General features: G+C 40.2%; 1 protein-coding gene across 1 annotated transcript in view; it reads left to right on the top strand.

Moving 5' to 3' along the window:
- LOC102471324 (ubiquitin-like modifier-activating enzyme 1) overlaps positions 1–14,120 on the top strand; it is a 23,723-nt gene extending 9,603 nt beyond the window's left edge. Inside the window, exons 9-26 of the mRNA XM_006140565.2 lie at positions 683–780; positions 883–1,029; positions 1,159–1,335; positions 1,443–1,547; positions 1,640–1,720; positions 2,097–2,252; positions 5,078–5,243; positions 5,379–5,575; positions 7,531–7,595; positions 7,804–7,999; positions 9,514–9,588; positions 9,705–9,888; positions 12,157–12,245; positions 12,444–12,536; positions 12,669–12,860; positions 13,461–13,562; positions 13,665–13,765; positions 13,908–14,120. Coding sequence (XP_006140627.1) covers positions 683–780; positions 883–1,029; positions 1,159–1,335; positions 1,443–1,547; positions 1,640–1,720; positions 2,097–2,252; positions 5,078–5,243; positions 5,379–5,575; positions 7,531–7,595; positions 7,804–7,999; positions 9,514–9,588; positions 9,705–9,888; positions 12,157–12,245; positions 12,444–12,536; positions 12,669–12,860; positions 13,461–13,562; positions 13,665–13,765; positions 13,908–14,043 — 2,360 coding nt within the window. The 3' untranslated portion in view covers positions 14,044–14,120. The remainder of the gene's footprint in view (positions 1–682; positions 781–882; positions 1,030–1,158; positions 1,336–1,442; positions 1,548–1,639; positions 1,721–2,096; positions 2,253–5,077; positions 5,244–5,378; positions 5,576–7,530; positions 7,596–7,803; positions 8,000–9,513; positions 9,589–9,704; positions 9,889–12,156; positions 12,246–12,443; positions 12,537–12,668; positions 12,861–13,460; positions 13,563–13,664; positions 13,766–13,907) is intronic.
- The last annotated feature ends 938 nt before the right edge of the window (positions 14,121–15,058 follow it).

Here is a 15,058-nt window from a genome sequence, read left to right as displayed (position 1 = left end):
TAACTGACGGTTCCTCTTTTCTTTATTTTTAATTCAAGTTTTTTCTTAGAAAGACTTGACTAGTTATCACTGGATCACCTCAGAGCTATTGTTTATTCTGGATTTAATGTGATCTTATTAAGATAGACCCTCTGAGTAGGATACTTGATGTGTAAAGTATTAAATGTGGAGTGAGAATTCGTCTGATGAGAATTAAGTTTTGTTTTTTTGGGGTTTTTTTTTTGTTTGTTTGTTTTTTGTTTTTTTTGGAGAGGTTTTTGCTATAGGGCGCGTGCGCTCGCCAGACAGAGAGAGACACAGAGACAAAGCGAGAAATCATTCCCCAGGGGGGATGGCCACACTGCAATTCCTTCTCCTCCATTCTCCTCTCAGGATCTTGGGCACGCACGCACATGCGCCTGGTGTGAGTTTTAGATTTGGCCCTTTGATGTTTACATAAACTAGAAGATTAAACACAGAAGTTTTTTTGGGGGGGAGTTTTTAGGCATAGTAGGGTCCCTATTATGACTGAGCTTCCTGAGGCAAAAGGAGGTGGTTTCTGTAGCGTTTGGCCAGAGGCCTCCAGTTACCTAAGGTGGGACATTATGACTTTTTGTGATGATGCTGTGGCTGTCGGGAAGTGGAGGTAGGAGGTTTCTTGCACTTATTGATTGATTACCCACCAGCATGTTTTATCTCTCAGGTCCTTATACCTTTAGTGTTTGTGATACCTCCTGCTTCTCTGACTATGTTCGTGGAGGCATTGTCAGTCAGGTCAAAGTATCTAAGAAGATCGGTTTCGTAAGTATAGGTTTGGGGGATGGGGAGGTTGAGCCATGAGTTTGATGCATTTTTGCATAGCAGTGTGAAAAACTACATTTCCTGATGTTCTTCTTACAACAGAAATCCTTAACAGCCTCATTGGCAGAGCCAGACTTTGTGATAACAGATTTTGCTAAGTATGCACGCCCTGCTCACCTGCATATAGGCTTCCAGGCCCTGCACCAGTTTTACATTCAGTACCATCGGGTACCTCGGCCACACAATGAGGTGAGTGAATGGGTGAACATGTCAAGGTTTCTGATTTATATCCCAACTATGCCTTTCCATCTTCCTAGATTTCCTCTCTCTCCTGAATTAGTCCTAGAGGCCCTCTCTTGGTTCCTTTTTGCATGCTAGGAGGATGCAACAAAACTGGTGGCTCTAGCACAGGCTGTGAATGCTCAAGCTCTGCCAGCAGTACAACAAGACATCCTGGATGAGGACCTTATTCGGAAACTGGCATATGTGGCTGGTGGAGATCTTGCACCTATAAATGCCTTTATTGGGGGCCTGGCTGCACAGGAGGTCATGAAGGTCAGCATGGTTGGGAAGATGCATGGTTGATGTGATCTCTGTCTTTTACTATTTACTACTACTCTATGTTTTAGGCCCAGATTAACCATAGATTACATTCTTTCCAGGCTTGCTCTGGGAAGTTTATGCCTATCATGCAGTGGCTGTACTTTGATGCTCTTGAGTGTCTTCCTGAGAACAGAGCAGGCTTAACAGAAGATAAGTGTCTTCCAGTATGTCCGTAGGGCCTGTGGGGAAGTAATTACGACTAGTGCTTCTACAGGGATGATTCTCTCTGACCTTTCTCTTTTTTCACATGATTCAGCTCCAGAACCGTTATGACGGGCAAGTGGCTGTATTTGGCTCAGACCTACAAAAGAAGCTGGGGAAGCAGAAGTACTTTCTGGTGAGTGAATCTCTTGTGCACCTTCTACTTTGATCTCTCTTGGTCAGTACCTACCTCTTCTAGATTCTCCTGCCTCCCAAGGGAGGGTTTTTTTGGTTATCATAACCATGATTGTACCTTCCTTTTCATTTTCTGTGTATTGAAAGCAAGTCTCATAAATACATTTGTCTCTCATAGCCTTCTTCCCAGGTGCCTTTTATCTCAGATAACCATAGGTTTTATGGCCCTGGAACTTAACTGTGTAGTTCTAAATATGTGCTAGACCCTCTTAAAATCTCTTGTTATCTCCAGAAGAAGTGAGGTGTGATATGTGGCCTTGACATAGGTGTACTCTCAGTTACTATGACCTGACTCTCTCTTTTTTGCCACTTTACAGGTGGGTGCTGGGGCCATTGGCTGTGAGCTGCTTAAGAACTTTGCCATGATTGGGCTAGGCTGTGGGGAAGGTGGGGAAATCACAGTTACAGATATGGACACCATTGAGAAGTCCAACCTGAATCGGCAGTTTCTCTTCCGGCCCTGGGATGTCACGGTCAGTGGGGTGTGCTTAGGAGTGAGCAGTGAATGTCCTTTACTACTTCATTGTTCATTTCTGCTTTGTCTTGGGTCTTTTCACCTATTTTTGTCAACCTTTCTCTTATTTTTTCTACTACCATTCAATCTTTTTTTTTTTTTTTAGAAAAACTGAATGTTTTTATTAAATAGTACTTTATGTGCTTTTGTTTTATACTATGAAAATATTAATTCCCCCCCAAAAGTTATTATATGCAGTATTTTGAAACATACGGTATGTGTCTAGGTGTCCAAAGAAATCATTCTAATCTTAGCATAGCTTTAACTTGCCTGATTTTGAAAATAATAGCAGTAGGGCCAGCAGGTAGTATAGTGATTAAGGTACTGGACTCCTGCATGGTCGATCAATTTCAGTCCCAGATCCCCAAAGCTTGAAATTCACACTGGGTGTGTGTGATTTTGTGTCCAAAATCCCAGGAGAAAAAGAGAAGGGATTGCAGTGCAGCCTTCTCCCCTGGGGAGGTCTAGGGGCAATTTCTCACTTCTTGTCTCTCTGGTGAGTGCATGTTCCCTACAGCAAAAATTTCTCTCTAATGTAAGAAAGAAACAGTAGTATTTTCACTTTAACAGTAAAAAAACTGGACCAGATGATAACTGAAGCTTTTGCCAGTTTTAAACGTTAAAGATGATATATTACATAGCTAATCCTCCACTTCCTCTTTTCTAGACTTCTTTAAATCAGAGTTTTCCCTAAAAATAGAGGAAAGTTTCCAAAATGTATCACATATTAGACATATTAAAATTCAAATCTACTTCTGACTTGGAACTGAAAATAGTAACACTCCTACAAGTAAATTATAATTTTTTATCATGTTTATTGAATGCCTCATAAGCCCTTTCATTGGTAATTTTTAGAAATATCTCCCATCCTTCATTTTTGTTTTCTTTGATTTTCAGTAATTGCTAAACTAGGACTATGAAGCTCCTTACAGAGGGATTATTCAGGAATTTTTATGTAAAGTTCATTGTTGTTATTGTCAGCTCCTACAAGTAAATTATAATTTTTTATCATGTTTATTGAATGCCTCATAAGCCCTTTCATTGGTAATTTTTAGAAATATCTCCCATCCTTCATTTTTGTTTTCTTTGATTTTCAGTAATTGCTAAACTAGGACTATGAAGCTCCTTACAGAGGGATTATTCAGGAATTTTTATGTAAAGTTCATTGTTGTTATTGTCAGAATCTTTTACTTGTTTTAAGCTTTATAACACTAGGCTGCACAGTAACTTAGAAATCTTCACTGTGCTGTACAGTGTCCTTTGGAGGTCTGTAGCTTTTTTATTGAGTATATCACATCACTGTTAAGTTCACTAATTTGACAGAGTGTGTCAGTCATCATTAGGAGTAGAGAGTGAAACTGAGGGGGAGGAAAGCACTCTTTCAGCAGGGCATGGCTATGCTGCATTCCCCTCTCTATCCTTTTGATATTCTGGGCATAGAAATACCCTGGCATATTTTTCAAGCTACTGGAGCTAGGATTCAAATTACATTGTTGGCCATGTAGGCTCTGACTGCATTAACCACCAGGCAATTCAACAATCTCAACTGTTTTTTCACATTTTCAGACATTTGTCTTTTTTGGTTTTCCCAAATACCAAAGTAAAGTGGAATTTTTCATTTTATTTTATGAAGTGTTTCTTTACTCAGTAAAGTAGTCAAAAAGGCTTCTAAAAGTTCATTGAAATTACAGTTAAAATACAAGTTTATTGGGGCAAAAACATTTCAAATTTACACAAAATTATTTCATTGTACATAATTACTGTGAACTTTTCAGAGACTACTTGTTTTTCCAAATGACCAGGGAACATCAAATACTAAGTAAAAGTCCAGTCAAGGTGTAAAACAAACCAGTGGATAATGATAAAATTTGAGATGACATTTGGTAACCAGCTAAACTTGAAAACATTTATCACTTGTCAAGGTGATGTGTATGTTTTAAAATATTATTTAAGTAATCATTTTTGATGCTGAGTCTTCCCATTCTTCATGGAAAATACAAAACACTGAATACAGTGGTTGTATGAATCCAGCTGAGGCTTGTCACTGAAGTTTTATACTTAAAAGATTTTTTTTTATGAAAATGTTTATGCTATTTGTAATGGATTTATTGCATTTAAAATGGACTGCTATTCCTGTATTTTCTCAGTTTGAATTTTGATATGGGAAATAATGATAGCTACATAATGGAAATTTTTTTTAAGATTGTTTTTGAGATCATTATGTAACGATAGTGAGTGAAGGCCTTATTGGAAAGATTGTATTTTTATAAAGACTTCAAGGATGTTGGGGAGTAAAAGGATGTTTGCAGGTGAGAAAAGTCCTGAAATTAGAATATACTTTGTAGTTAAGAAACAGATGTCAGATTGTGGGTGGGGATGTGGGGCACAATTTAGTATGTAGTAAAAGGAGGATTCAGTGGAATGTGACTGAAAATGGAATGTGATATGACTTGGGCTTTTTAAGTAATCCTTTTTACCCATGTACTAGCACCTTTTATTTGGATGTATCTATCCTGACTCATTCTGGGTGCCATTATCTGAAAAGCAGTAGATGATGATCAAGAAATAAAAGGTATCTGATTCATTGTTTCCTGTTTTGTGTTTTCCTTTCTGCTCATGTGTTGCCACATTTGTCACAGCACTGTAACATCATCATCTTCTACTAAATTGGATCCTGCTAAGTTTGTGGGCTAGTCCACTTTTAATTAAATCAGTCCTTAGAATTATTCTGTAAAAATTTACTGGGTGAATGCATGCATAACATCTTTTCTCACTCCTTTGCAGAAGTTAAAGTCTGACACAGCTGCTGCAGCTGTGCGTCAAATAAATCCTTACATAAGAGTGACAAGTCACCAAAACCGTGTGGGCCCTGAAACAGAGTGTATCTATGATGATGACTTCTTTCAAAACCTGGATGGTGTGGCCAATGCCCTGGACAATGTAGATGCCCGTGAGTTTGAAATGGGTGCAGAGAAGGGCAGAGTTGTATTTGTATATTGGGATGTGTATTGAGGTTACATAGCTTTCTGTCATTTATCGAGATTCCTCTCCCACTTCTCTTTGTATTCTCTTTCATCTCCCTTAGGCTTGTACATGGACCGTCGCTGCGTGTACTACCATAAACCATTGTTGGAATCAGGCACACTGGGTACCAAGGGCAATGTGCAGGTGGTTATTCCATTCCTGACTGAGTCTTACAGTTCCAGCCAAGACCCACCTGAGAAGTCTGTTCCCATCTGTACACTGAAGAACTTTCCCAATGCCATCGAGCACACTCTTCAGGTGACCACCCTTGGGGAGAGTGGATATGGAAGGGAAAAGTATCTTGGTCATCATTTCATTTAGAGGCTGCAAGTCTTAGTGTAGCATGTATCTTCTCCAAGTATCTTTCCCTCACATTTTTATTCAGTAGCTTATTTTTTTAGAAATGATCCTTTTTAAAAAAATTTTTTAAGATATTCTGGAAACATTCAGGCAAAAGTAAACCATATAATTCCATATACATCTAAAAAGTGAGAATGTGTTCCTATGTAAATATAATGTACTATGTAAACAAAATTATTTTCATGTTAATCAGAATGAATTTGTTCATATCCCCTAGCTTTCTGAAATATATTGGATAATAAATCAATATTTGAGTTTCTATAACTGTTCCTCAATATATACTCAAGAATTGCTTTTATCAGGATAATTCTTTCTGTATAATACAGTCATATACAAAACCATATTTATCATCTAACCTGGAAAAAGTGAACACATCTAGATAAGTTGGCATCCAGACTTAATCTTTGATTCCTTGTTCAGCCTAAAAATTACTACTTTGCCAATAGGATGATTCTTACTGCACTATTGGAGGACATGTTCAGGAGGATATGAGATTGATAAGAAAAGGAAGTAGAAAAAGTTGTATTTGTTAGTCCTTTATATAAATGTTGTAATACATGTCTTTAAAATGAGGCAAAGTGGTTGTAGCTAATGATGTGGTGGTTAAGGTGCTGGTCTCCCGCATAGCTGATTCTGGTTTGGCTTCTGTACCTGGCATCTTGAAAATAATGCTGGATCTATGTGTAGTTTCCCCCAAGTCCCAGGAAGAGAATAAAGAGGAAATTTCAGTGTGGCCATGCACCCTGGGGGGATGATCATTCTCAAATTGCTTTCACTGCCTCTGTTGAGCACATGCACACTATCACACACACACAAAAAAAAACTTTAAAAAAAAAAAAAAAACGGCGAAGGGAGTCAGCCTATCATGTAGGTTAAGGCAACTGGATCCCACATGAACAACTTTACAGTCTTGAGTTATGGGTCAATGGCTTGAGAAACGTGCTGGTACATGTGTGTGCATATGTGACATCTGACTTAAAGGGATAGGGATTGTGGCATAGACATTCGTGTTTATGCAACAATCCCTTTATGTTATTTTTTTCTCTTCTCCCCTACCCTCCTCTGGGAGTACACACACCCTCTGGCAAATTTAAAAAATGAGGAAGAGAGAAATGTTACCAGTGTGTGTGAAGTTACAAAACCAAGTAGAGTGTGACAGAAATGAGATTTAAACTCAAATCACCAGTGTGTGGTGATTCCAGGCCATTGTAGTGATGACTGTTAATTATTTTATCTTTCTCAGAAGACAAAAATACTGTGATAAACAATCTCTATTCATGTTTCTCATTTTTCTGCTAATTCCCCAGACCCAGATCTGCTTAGGGATTATCCTTGTTTAATTTACAATGTAAAGTTTTTCTTTTCCATTGAAACAAAGAATAGCAGACATACTTTTTTTTGGGGGGGCGGGGCACTGCAGGGCCCATGTTCTCACTAAAATTACCCTTCAAAGGAGATGGCCACACCACAATCCTTTTCCCATACTTGGGATTTGGGGCAAACACATCCATGTGCTCAGCATGATTTTCAGTCTTTGGGTCTAGGACATGAACTGTCCAGTTGTCCATGTGGGATTTAGCAACCTCTATGCCACTTGCTTCGAACATACTTTTTAAAAATTAAATTTTGTCACATAATATATTTATGTCATCCCTGTGTGGATTAGGGTCATTAGTGTGTAATTTTGTGATAGAGGTGCAAAGTTGTAGAAATGGGGAGCTACATTTGGAAGACTGCACATTTCTGTTCCTTCAGAGCAGCCATGCTCTCTTTTTAACTTGGTTGGTTTTTCCAATGCCTCCAGCAAGCTATTCTTCTCCACTATTGTCCTATGTAATCCATTTACTTTATAGTGGGCTCGGGATGAGTTTGAAGGCCTCTTCAAGCAGCCTGCAGAAAATGTCAACCATTACCTCACGTGAGTAACTCAAATGCTCTACTACCAGAGGTCATTCTCCCTGCTTTCCCTATCACTGTAACAATGGTAATTTTTGAATGAATTTATGAATGTTTGAGCTTGTTACTATTAGCAATTAGTATTAGCTTTCTGTGGAGAAAGTGAACTTGTTCTAAGCCTACTCTTAAAGCTACTGATTGTCTTCTTTGTCCCTTTGAATTATTGATAGCGACCCTAAGTTTGTGGAGCGGACACTGAAGCTGACTGGTTCCCAGCCCTTTGAAGTGCTGGAGGCTGTGCAGCGCAGCCTGGTGCTACAACGACCACACACATGGGCTGACTGTGTGACCTGGGCATGCCACCATTGGCACACCCAGTACTCACACAACATCCAACAGCTGCTGCATAACTTCCCTCCTGACCAGGTATTGCTTTAGTTCTCTTACTCTTATGCCCAGCATGCAAGGAAAGCCTATAAAGCAGTGTTAAAACAGATGTTTTGTACTACATACCTATATATCTCCTGGGTTTTTTGGTAGACTACATTTTACAGGAAAATAAAAGCCTGCTACTTCATTTTAACATGGTTCATTCTTGTTAATCTAGCTGTCATGGCTATTTCATGGTTAAGAATAGGTTTCTGCAGGCATGGGACTATCTCAGAGAAATAATTAAACCAGTGTTTTGTGCATAAACTGTTTAGACCCCTAGTCACTTCCCCTCAAATAGGGGATTGTGTTTTGATTCCCTCCTCCTCCATAGGAGTGAGTCATACTTGATGTCATTTGACAGTAAGACATGTCTTTTTTTTTTTTTTTCCCAGAACGTCAAAGTCATCTTTTGTAACGCGGGCATTCGGGATGAGTTTGAAGGCCTCTTCAAGCAGCCTGCAGAAAATGTCAACCATTACCTCACGTGAGTAACTCAAATGCTCTACTACCAGAGGTCATTCTCCCTGCTTTCCCTATCACTGTAACAATGGTAATTTTTGAATGAATTTATGAATGTTTGAGCTTGTTACTATTAGCAATTAGTATTAGCTTTCTGTGGAGAAAGTGAACTTGTTCTAAGCCTACTCTTAAAGCTACTGATTGTCTTCTTTGTCCCTTTGAATTATTGATAGCGACCCTAAGTTTGTGGAGCGGACACTGAAGCTGACTGGTTCCCAGCCCTTTGAAGTGCTGGAGGCTGTGCAGCGCAGCCTGGTGCTACAACGACCACACACATGGGCTGACTGTGTGACCTGGGCATGCCACCATTGGCACACCCAGTACTCACACAACATCCAACAGCTGCTGCATAACTTCCCTCCTGACCAGGTATTGCTTTAGTTCTCTTACTCTTATGCCCAGCATGCAAGGAAAGCCTATAAAGCAGTGTTAAAACAGATGTTTTGTACTACATACCTATATATCTCCTGGGTTTTTTGGTAGACTACATTTTACAGGAAAATAAAAGCCTGCTACTTCATTTTAACATGGTTCATTCTTGTTAATCTAGCTGTCATGGCTATTTCATGGTTAAGAATAGGTTTCTGCAGGCATGGGACTATCTCAGAGAAATAATTAAACCAGTGTTTTGTGCATAAACTGTTTAGACCCCTAGTCACTTCCCCTCAAATAGGGGATTGTGTTTTGATTCCCTCCTCCTCCATAGGAGTGAGTCATACTTGATGTCATTTGACAGTAAGACATGTCTTTTTTTTTTTTTTTCCCAGAACGTCAGTGTCCTCTTTTGTAAAGCAGGAATAACGGTGACTTATAGGAGTTTTATGTTAATTTAGATTATTAGTACAAAGTTATTTTGTTGACTGACTGACAATTCAAGTTTGTTCAGTTACTATGTTGTTTCTGGAACAAAGTGAATTTCCAGATGAGACTTTAGACCTCAGGCCCAAGTTGAGATTGCTAGAGTTCTCTCAATGTTTCAATCCTTTCAGCTCACAAGCTCAGGAGCACCATTTTGGTCTGGGCCCAAACGCTGTCCACACCCACTCACTTTTGATGTCAACAATGTAAGTCTTCTCTCAGGCATCCCTGGGTCAAGAGGAGGGTAGGTGGATGTTAGGTAAGTGGAGGCTCTTACTCAAAAGCTGATATGTACACTTTTCCATGTCCTGCCTTTACTTAGCCTCTGCATCTGGACTACGTTGTGGCTGCTGCCAACCTTTTTGCCCAGACCTATGGGCTGACAGGCTCCCAGGACCGAGCTGCAGTGGCCACAGTCCTGCGGTCTGTGCAGGTCCCTGAGTTCACACCTAAGTCTGGCATCAAGATCCATGTTTCTGACCAGGAATTGCAGAGTGCCTTTGTTGGTGAGGATGTTCGTCCAGTTGTCCAGGTGTCACCATTCCATTTGGACCTGTCTAGCTAAGCTTCCTCATTAATCAATCCCTTCCTTCTCTGTTAAGTAAAGATGGTTGGCTAAGGCTCTGGTTTTAGGAAAACTTTAACTTATGTGGCCCTTTTTGTATATGTTTTTTGCCTTGCTTTGTTCTCTTTTCCTGTTTATCTGGGAAAGAAAGGTATGATTAGTACCACTGGACACATCTCTCTTGATAACTTACCTGCTTTATCTCCTACCAGGTCATCTTATCTTCTTGTCCATATATCTACCCTTCAGGTTTCCTGTGTGTGCATGTTTACTCTCATATTGTTCTCTAAGTACGTTCTCATTTTCTTATCAGCATCTCTGCTTTCCAACTCTCACTAATTCCTCTCTACCCATTCTGTCTGTCTCTTGACGTGTATTGTCTCTGTATGTCTTTTCCTTTGTGTATATATTCTCACCTCAGATATTTCATTTATTCCCTTTTCTACTTGTAAATTGTTATTCACCATATATCTTTCTGCATATGTTTTCTGTATCATTCTGTCTTTTCTATATTTCTCCTTTGTTGTCCTTCATACATAGCCTTATAAATACCTTTTCCCCCCTTGTATCTTCCTCTTCAAATTTCTTCCCATATTTTCTCATTTCTGGTCTGAATTTACCCAGTTGCCCTCATGTATTGTGCTCCACGCAACTCTTGACTCCATTTTTTTTTGTTGTTGTTAGATCAGTGGACATATGTACTCATCTAAACAGCACCTTCAGTGATATGTGATTTTGTTATAATTTCTTCTCCATTTCTCCATCCCATCAAGATTTTGAGCATATATGTACTGATTATGTATTCTAAATAGCTCCAGCCCGAATTTGAACTGTAGTCAGTCATGTGGGATGATCTGAATCCTAATGTACTTCATTTAACCATTGAGTGAATGGGACTGGATCCCAATCATGTTGCTGGTGGTCCATGTCTTCTTACTTCCTCTGTCATTCTTCAGGATTTCCTATTCTGTGTTGTTCAGTCTGTATATTATTTATTATTATTTTTTTAATGGTAGTTAAAGTTTGCAAAGGTTTGCCATACTCTCTGTTTCTTGTTTTATTTTGGGAGAGGTGTTTTTTGCTATAGGGTGCACGCACTCACTGGAAAAAGAGAGGCAGAAAGATATAAAGTGAGAAATCAACCCCCAGAATGGATGGCCACACCACAATCCCCTTTCCTTCCTCCTCTCAGGATTTTGGGCATGCACACACACATGCCCTGCGTGAGTTTAAGTCATTGAGTTTGGGACTTAAATCATGGTCGACTACATGGGAGTCCAATGACATAGCCATTACACCAACTGCTGGTTCCTATCCTCTCTGTTTTTAAGTGTTCTTTTCAGTAGTGTTAACGCTATTCTTCATCTAGTTTCTAGAACTTTATCATTTTGTAAAACTATGATGCTTGAACATCATTCTTACTGTTTTTCCTCCTTGTTCTGTCTGTGAATGTAGTTTTTTTTTTGAGAGGTTTTTGCTATAGGGCATGGGTGCTCGCCAGACAGACAGACAGACAGAAAGCAGGAAATCACCCCCCCAGGGGGGATGGCCACGCCGCAATCCCTTCTCCACTCTCCTCTCGGGATCTTGGGCACGCACGCACACGCACCCGGCGTGAGTTTAAGCCACCGGGTCCGGGACTTGAACCACGGTCGACTACATGGGAGTCCAGTGACATAGCCATTACGCTAACTGCTGGTCCCTTGTGAATGTAGTTTGACAGCCTAGGTACCTCATTCCACTAATTCTAGTGGAATTAGTATTTGTATTTTTGTGACCGGCTTTATTTCTCACAGCGTAATGTCCATCTGTGTTGGAGAACGTCAGTACTTCCTTCTCTTTTAAGGCTAAATAGCAATCCATGTATGTTTGTATCCTATGCAGTATATCCATTGATCAGTTGTTGATAATTTTGGGCCACTTACCCCTTTTTACCATTGTGAATAATCCTATATCCTTTTTTAATAGCCTTTTTTCTGTTTCTCAGAGTTTCCAGACTTAAGTGTTTCTGTGTTCCCCATACTTGTGTGTCTTTTTCTTTTTGAGATGTTTTCTGTTCTACATTTCTTCCCCCACTGTTTCCCAGAGTATCTCCTCTTTATGTCTTTTATCTACAAGAACAAATTCTGATCCACTCAAGAATCTTGCTTTATTGTCCTACTCTAGCTTGCATTCCAAATGATTGACGGTATTCTCTCTCTTTCTGCAGATGACAGCCAACTGAAAGAGCTCACGGTCACACTTCCCAGTCCAGACAAACTTTCTGGATTCAAGATGTACCCTATTGACTTTGAGAAGGTGCTGGGTTAGAACTCTGAGGTGGGGAGGGGGAGCACTGACAGTGGCTCAGTCATTTTCTTAGAATTATGGGCTTGCAGTAGGTGTTGGTCCTTGGCAGGTAATTTTGTGGAAGGTCCTTGTGTCCTCAGTAGCCTGAAAATAATTTTGTCTTCTGACCCTCCTTCCCCTCTTCTTTCTCCCACCCACCCACAACAGGATGATGACAGCAACTTCCATATTGATTTTATTGTTGCTGCATCCAACCTCCGAGCAGAAAACTATGATATTCCCCCTGCAGACAGGCATAAGGTAATGGCATGCTCAACTTAAACTTTCTTTCTCAAACTCGAGTCTTCCACATTTTGACACACTCATATTTGACCCTTTTCTAAGCTCCAACTCTATAATGACTACCTCTGCTCATCTCCTCCTGTCTCATAGAGCAAGCTAATTGCAGGAAGGATCATCCCAGCTATTGCCACAACGACAGCAGCTATTGTTGGCCTTGTATGTCTAGAGCTATATAAGGTGGTCCAGGGGCACAGACAGCTGGAGTCCTATAAGAATGGCTTCATCAACTTGGCCATACCCTTCTTCAGTTTCTCTGAGCCTCTTGCTCCACCCTATCACCAGGTAAGGGCTTGCATGTGCAGAAGCCTCTGATGTTGGCCATCAGGGAGTGTTACTTCCTTCTTTCCTTCTTTTTTCCTCTTTATTCTTTCTTTCATCAGAGAAAGATAGAGTGGGATACAAGAGGGGGAGAGAGAGGGGGGGGGAGAGAGAGAGAGAGAGAAAAAACAAACACCAGGTCCAGCATTTAAACTGGTTGGCTATATGGGAGTCCAGCACCCTTAACCACTGTGCCACCTGCCAGCCCTGTGTACTTAAACTTTTTTTGTAATTTGTGTATTTTCTGTTTATCATAATTTTTTGCATCTGTACAAAGTAGGAATGTGACTGGTACATTTCAGAGATAAAGAGGGAAAGTGTACTTAACAGGACATTAATAGCTAAAGTAAAGGGGATTGGAGGTGGATGAAAGAGACATTTCTCATTGGTGTGTGGCTTTGTTGATCATTATAAAGATTTCAGCTATTTACTAAAGATGTAATAAAATCATGGAAAAGTTTTGAACGAAAGACAGTTACAGTTAGTCTGATACAATGTGTAAGGTTTACTGAGAAGGGTAAGGTCTCCTGAGGTCACTAACTCACTCTATTCTTTATTCCTTAGTACTATAATAGAGAGTGGACATTGTGGGATCGCTTTGATGTACAAGGATTACAGGCTAATGGAGAGGAGATGACCCTCAGGCAGTTCCTAAACTACTTTAAGGTAAATCCCCTCTTCCTCCCTAACCATGTAGATGGTAGTTGTGCAGATGATTTGTGTGTTCATCTCAGATTGTTCTCTCCTCTTCCATCCTACTCTTGCCAGAAAGAGCACAAATTGGAGATCACCATGCTCTCCCATGGGGTATCCATGCTGTATTCCTTCTTTATGCCTGCTACCAAGCTGAAAGAACGGTTGGACCAGCCGTAAGTTGGCAGCTTGACATTCTGGGGGAGGCCCTGTATTGAATGGGAGTCTGGAACTTCTAATTACACTGATCTGTTCATTTTCTTTCTTCTCTGCCCTCATCTGCCTTTCTCAATGTGATTTCTGGTGTCTTGTCCCTAGGATGACAGAGATCGTGAGTCATGTGTCAAAGCGAAAACTCGGCCACCACATACAGGCCCTGGTACTTGAGCTGTGTTGCAACGATGAGAGTGGAGAGGACATTGAAGTTCCTTATGTACGATACATCATCCGCTGACCATTGGCCATCATTTATATTAGGCCCCAACAGTGTACTTCCAGATCCATTCTAGCTGTGACAAGAGCTGAGCCCCTCCAGGGTCACATGCCTTTTTTCAATAAACCTTATTTTTGATGTTTTCCTTCTATTGTGATGAGAATTTGAATTCATAATAAAGAATTACACAGTAGTAGTGTGTCCTTGTTGTGGCAAGGTCCAGTGTCCTGTTATCTCTGGGTAGGAATGGACTCCTACAGGGCACAGGTTAAGGTAATAAATGTGTCCAAAAGAATGAATACCACACTAGTAGCATAGAACTTGCCCACTATCCATGGCTACGTAACAGAAGATTGAATTCACTTTTCTAGTAAATGTGGGGTTTTCATTTCCTCTTGCCCTAATTGTTTACACCAGAACTTGTTCTGTGTGTGAAATCTAGCTGTGGGCTAGCTTTTGACTCAGTGATAAAACAATCCTTTTACTACATGGCTGACTGCAGTTGGGAATCCCAGGCCCATCAGTTAAGGAATATGCTAGACATAAATTATCCACTGAGGAGTGCTTTCTCCTTCACTCTGTCCCTCTTGGCAAGCACATACACCTCTTGTTCCCTTCCCAAAAAATCGTAATACATCTTTCCTACTTTGAGCTTCTTGCCACACTGATTTAAGATTCTAGACCTGGCTGTATGGGTCTGAATTGTATTGTGTATCTTGTCTGCGCTTGTAATTGTCTCCCAGATTCTTCACCTGTGTAATAAAGAAGCAAAAAGTTGGGAAAAACGGGTATGTCATGTCTGTAAAGTGTTTAATGCTTGGCACTAGTATGGGCTGTACTTGTTTTTACATTAGTTGAATATATGATTTAGATCTTGAGACCTCCCTCTGATAAGCTTGGTCTTATTCCACTTTGGATCCTGTCCTTCATAACCATTGATTCATGCTGTAGGGAGATAAAAAGCTTTGAAAGAATAGGAATTACCAGGGCACAAAACATAACCTACCTTTGTTTTGTGGTTGGGAACAACTACAAA

The sequence above is a fragment of the Tupaia chinensis genome, unplaced genomic scaffold (genome assembly GCF_000334495.1).
Source record: "Tupaia chinensis unplaced genomic scaffold, TupChi_1.0 Scaffold000037_22, whole genome shotgun sequence".
NCBI lineage: Eukaryota > Metazoa > Chordata > Mammalia > Scandentia > Tupaiidae > Tupaia > Tupaia belangeri.
The sequence above is the reverse complement of the archived record's forward strand: the minus strand, read 5'-3'. Positions and strand labels throughout refer to the sequence as shown.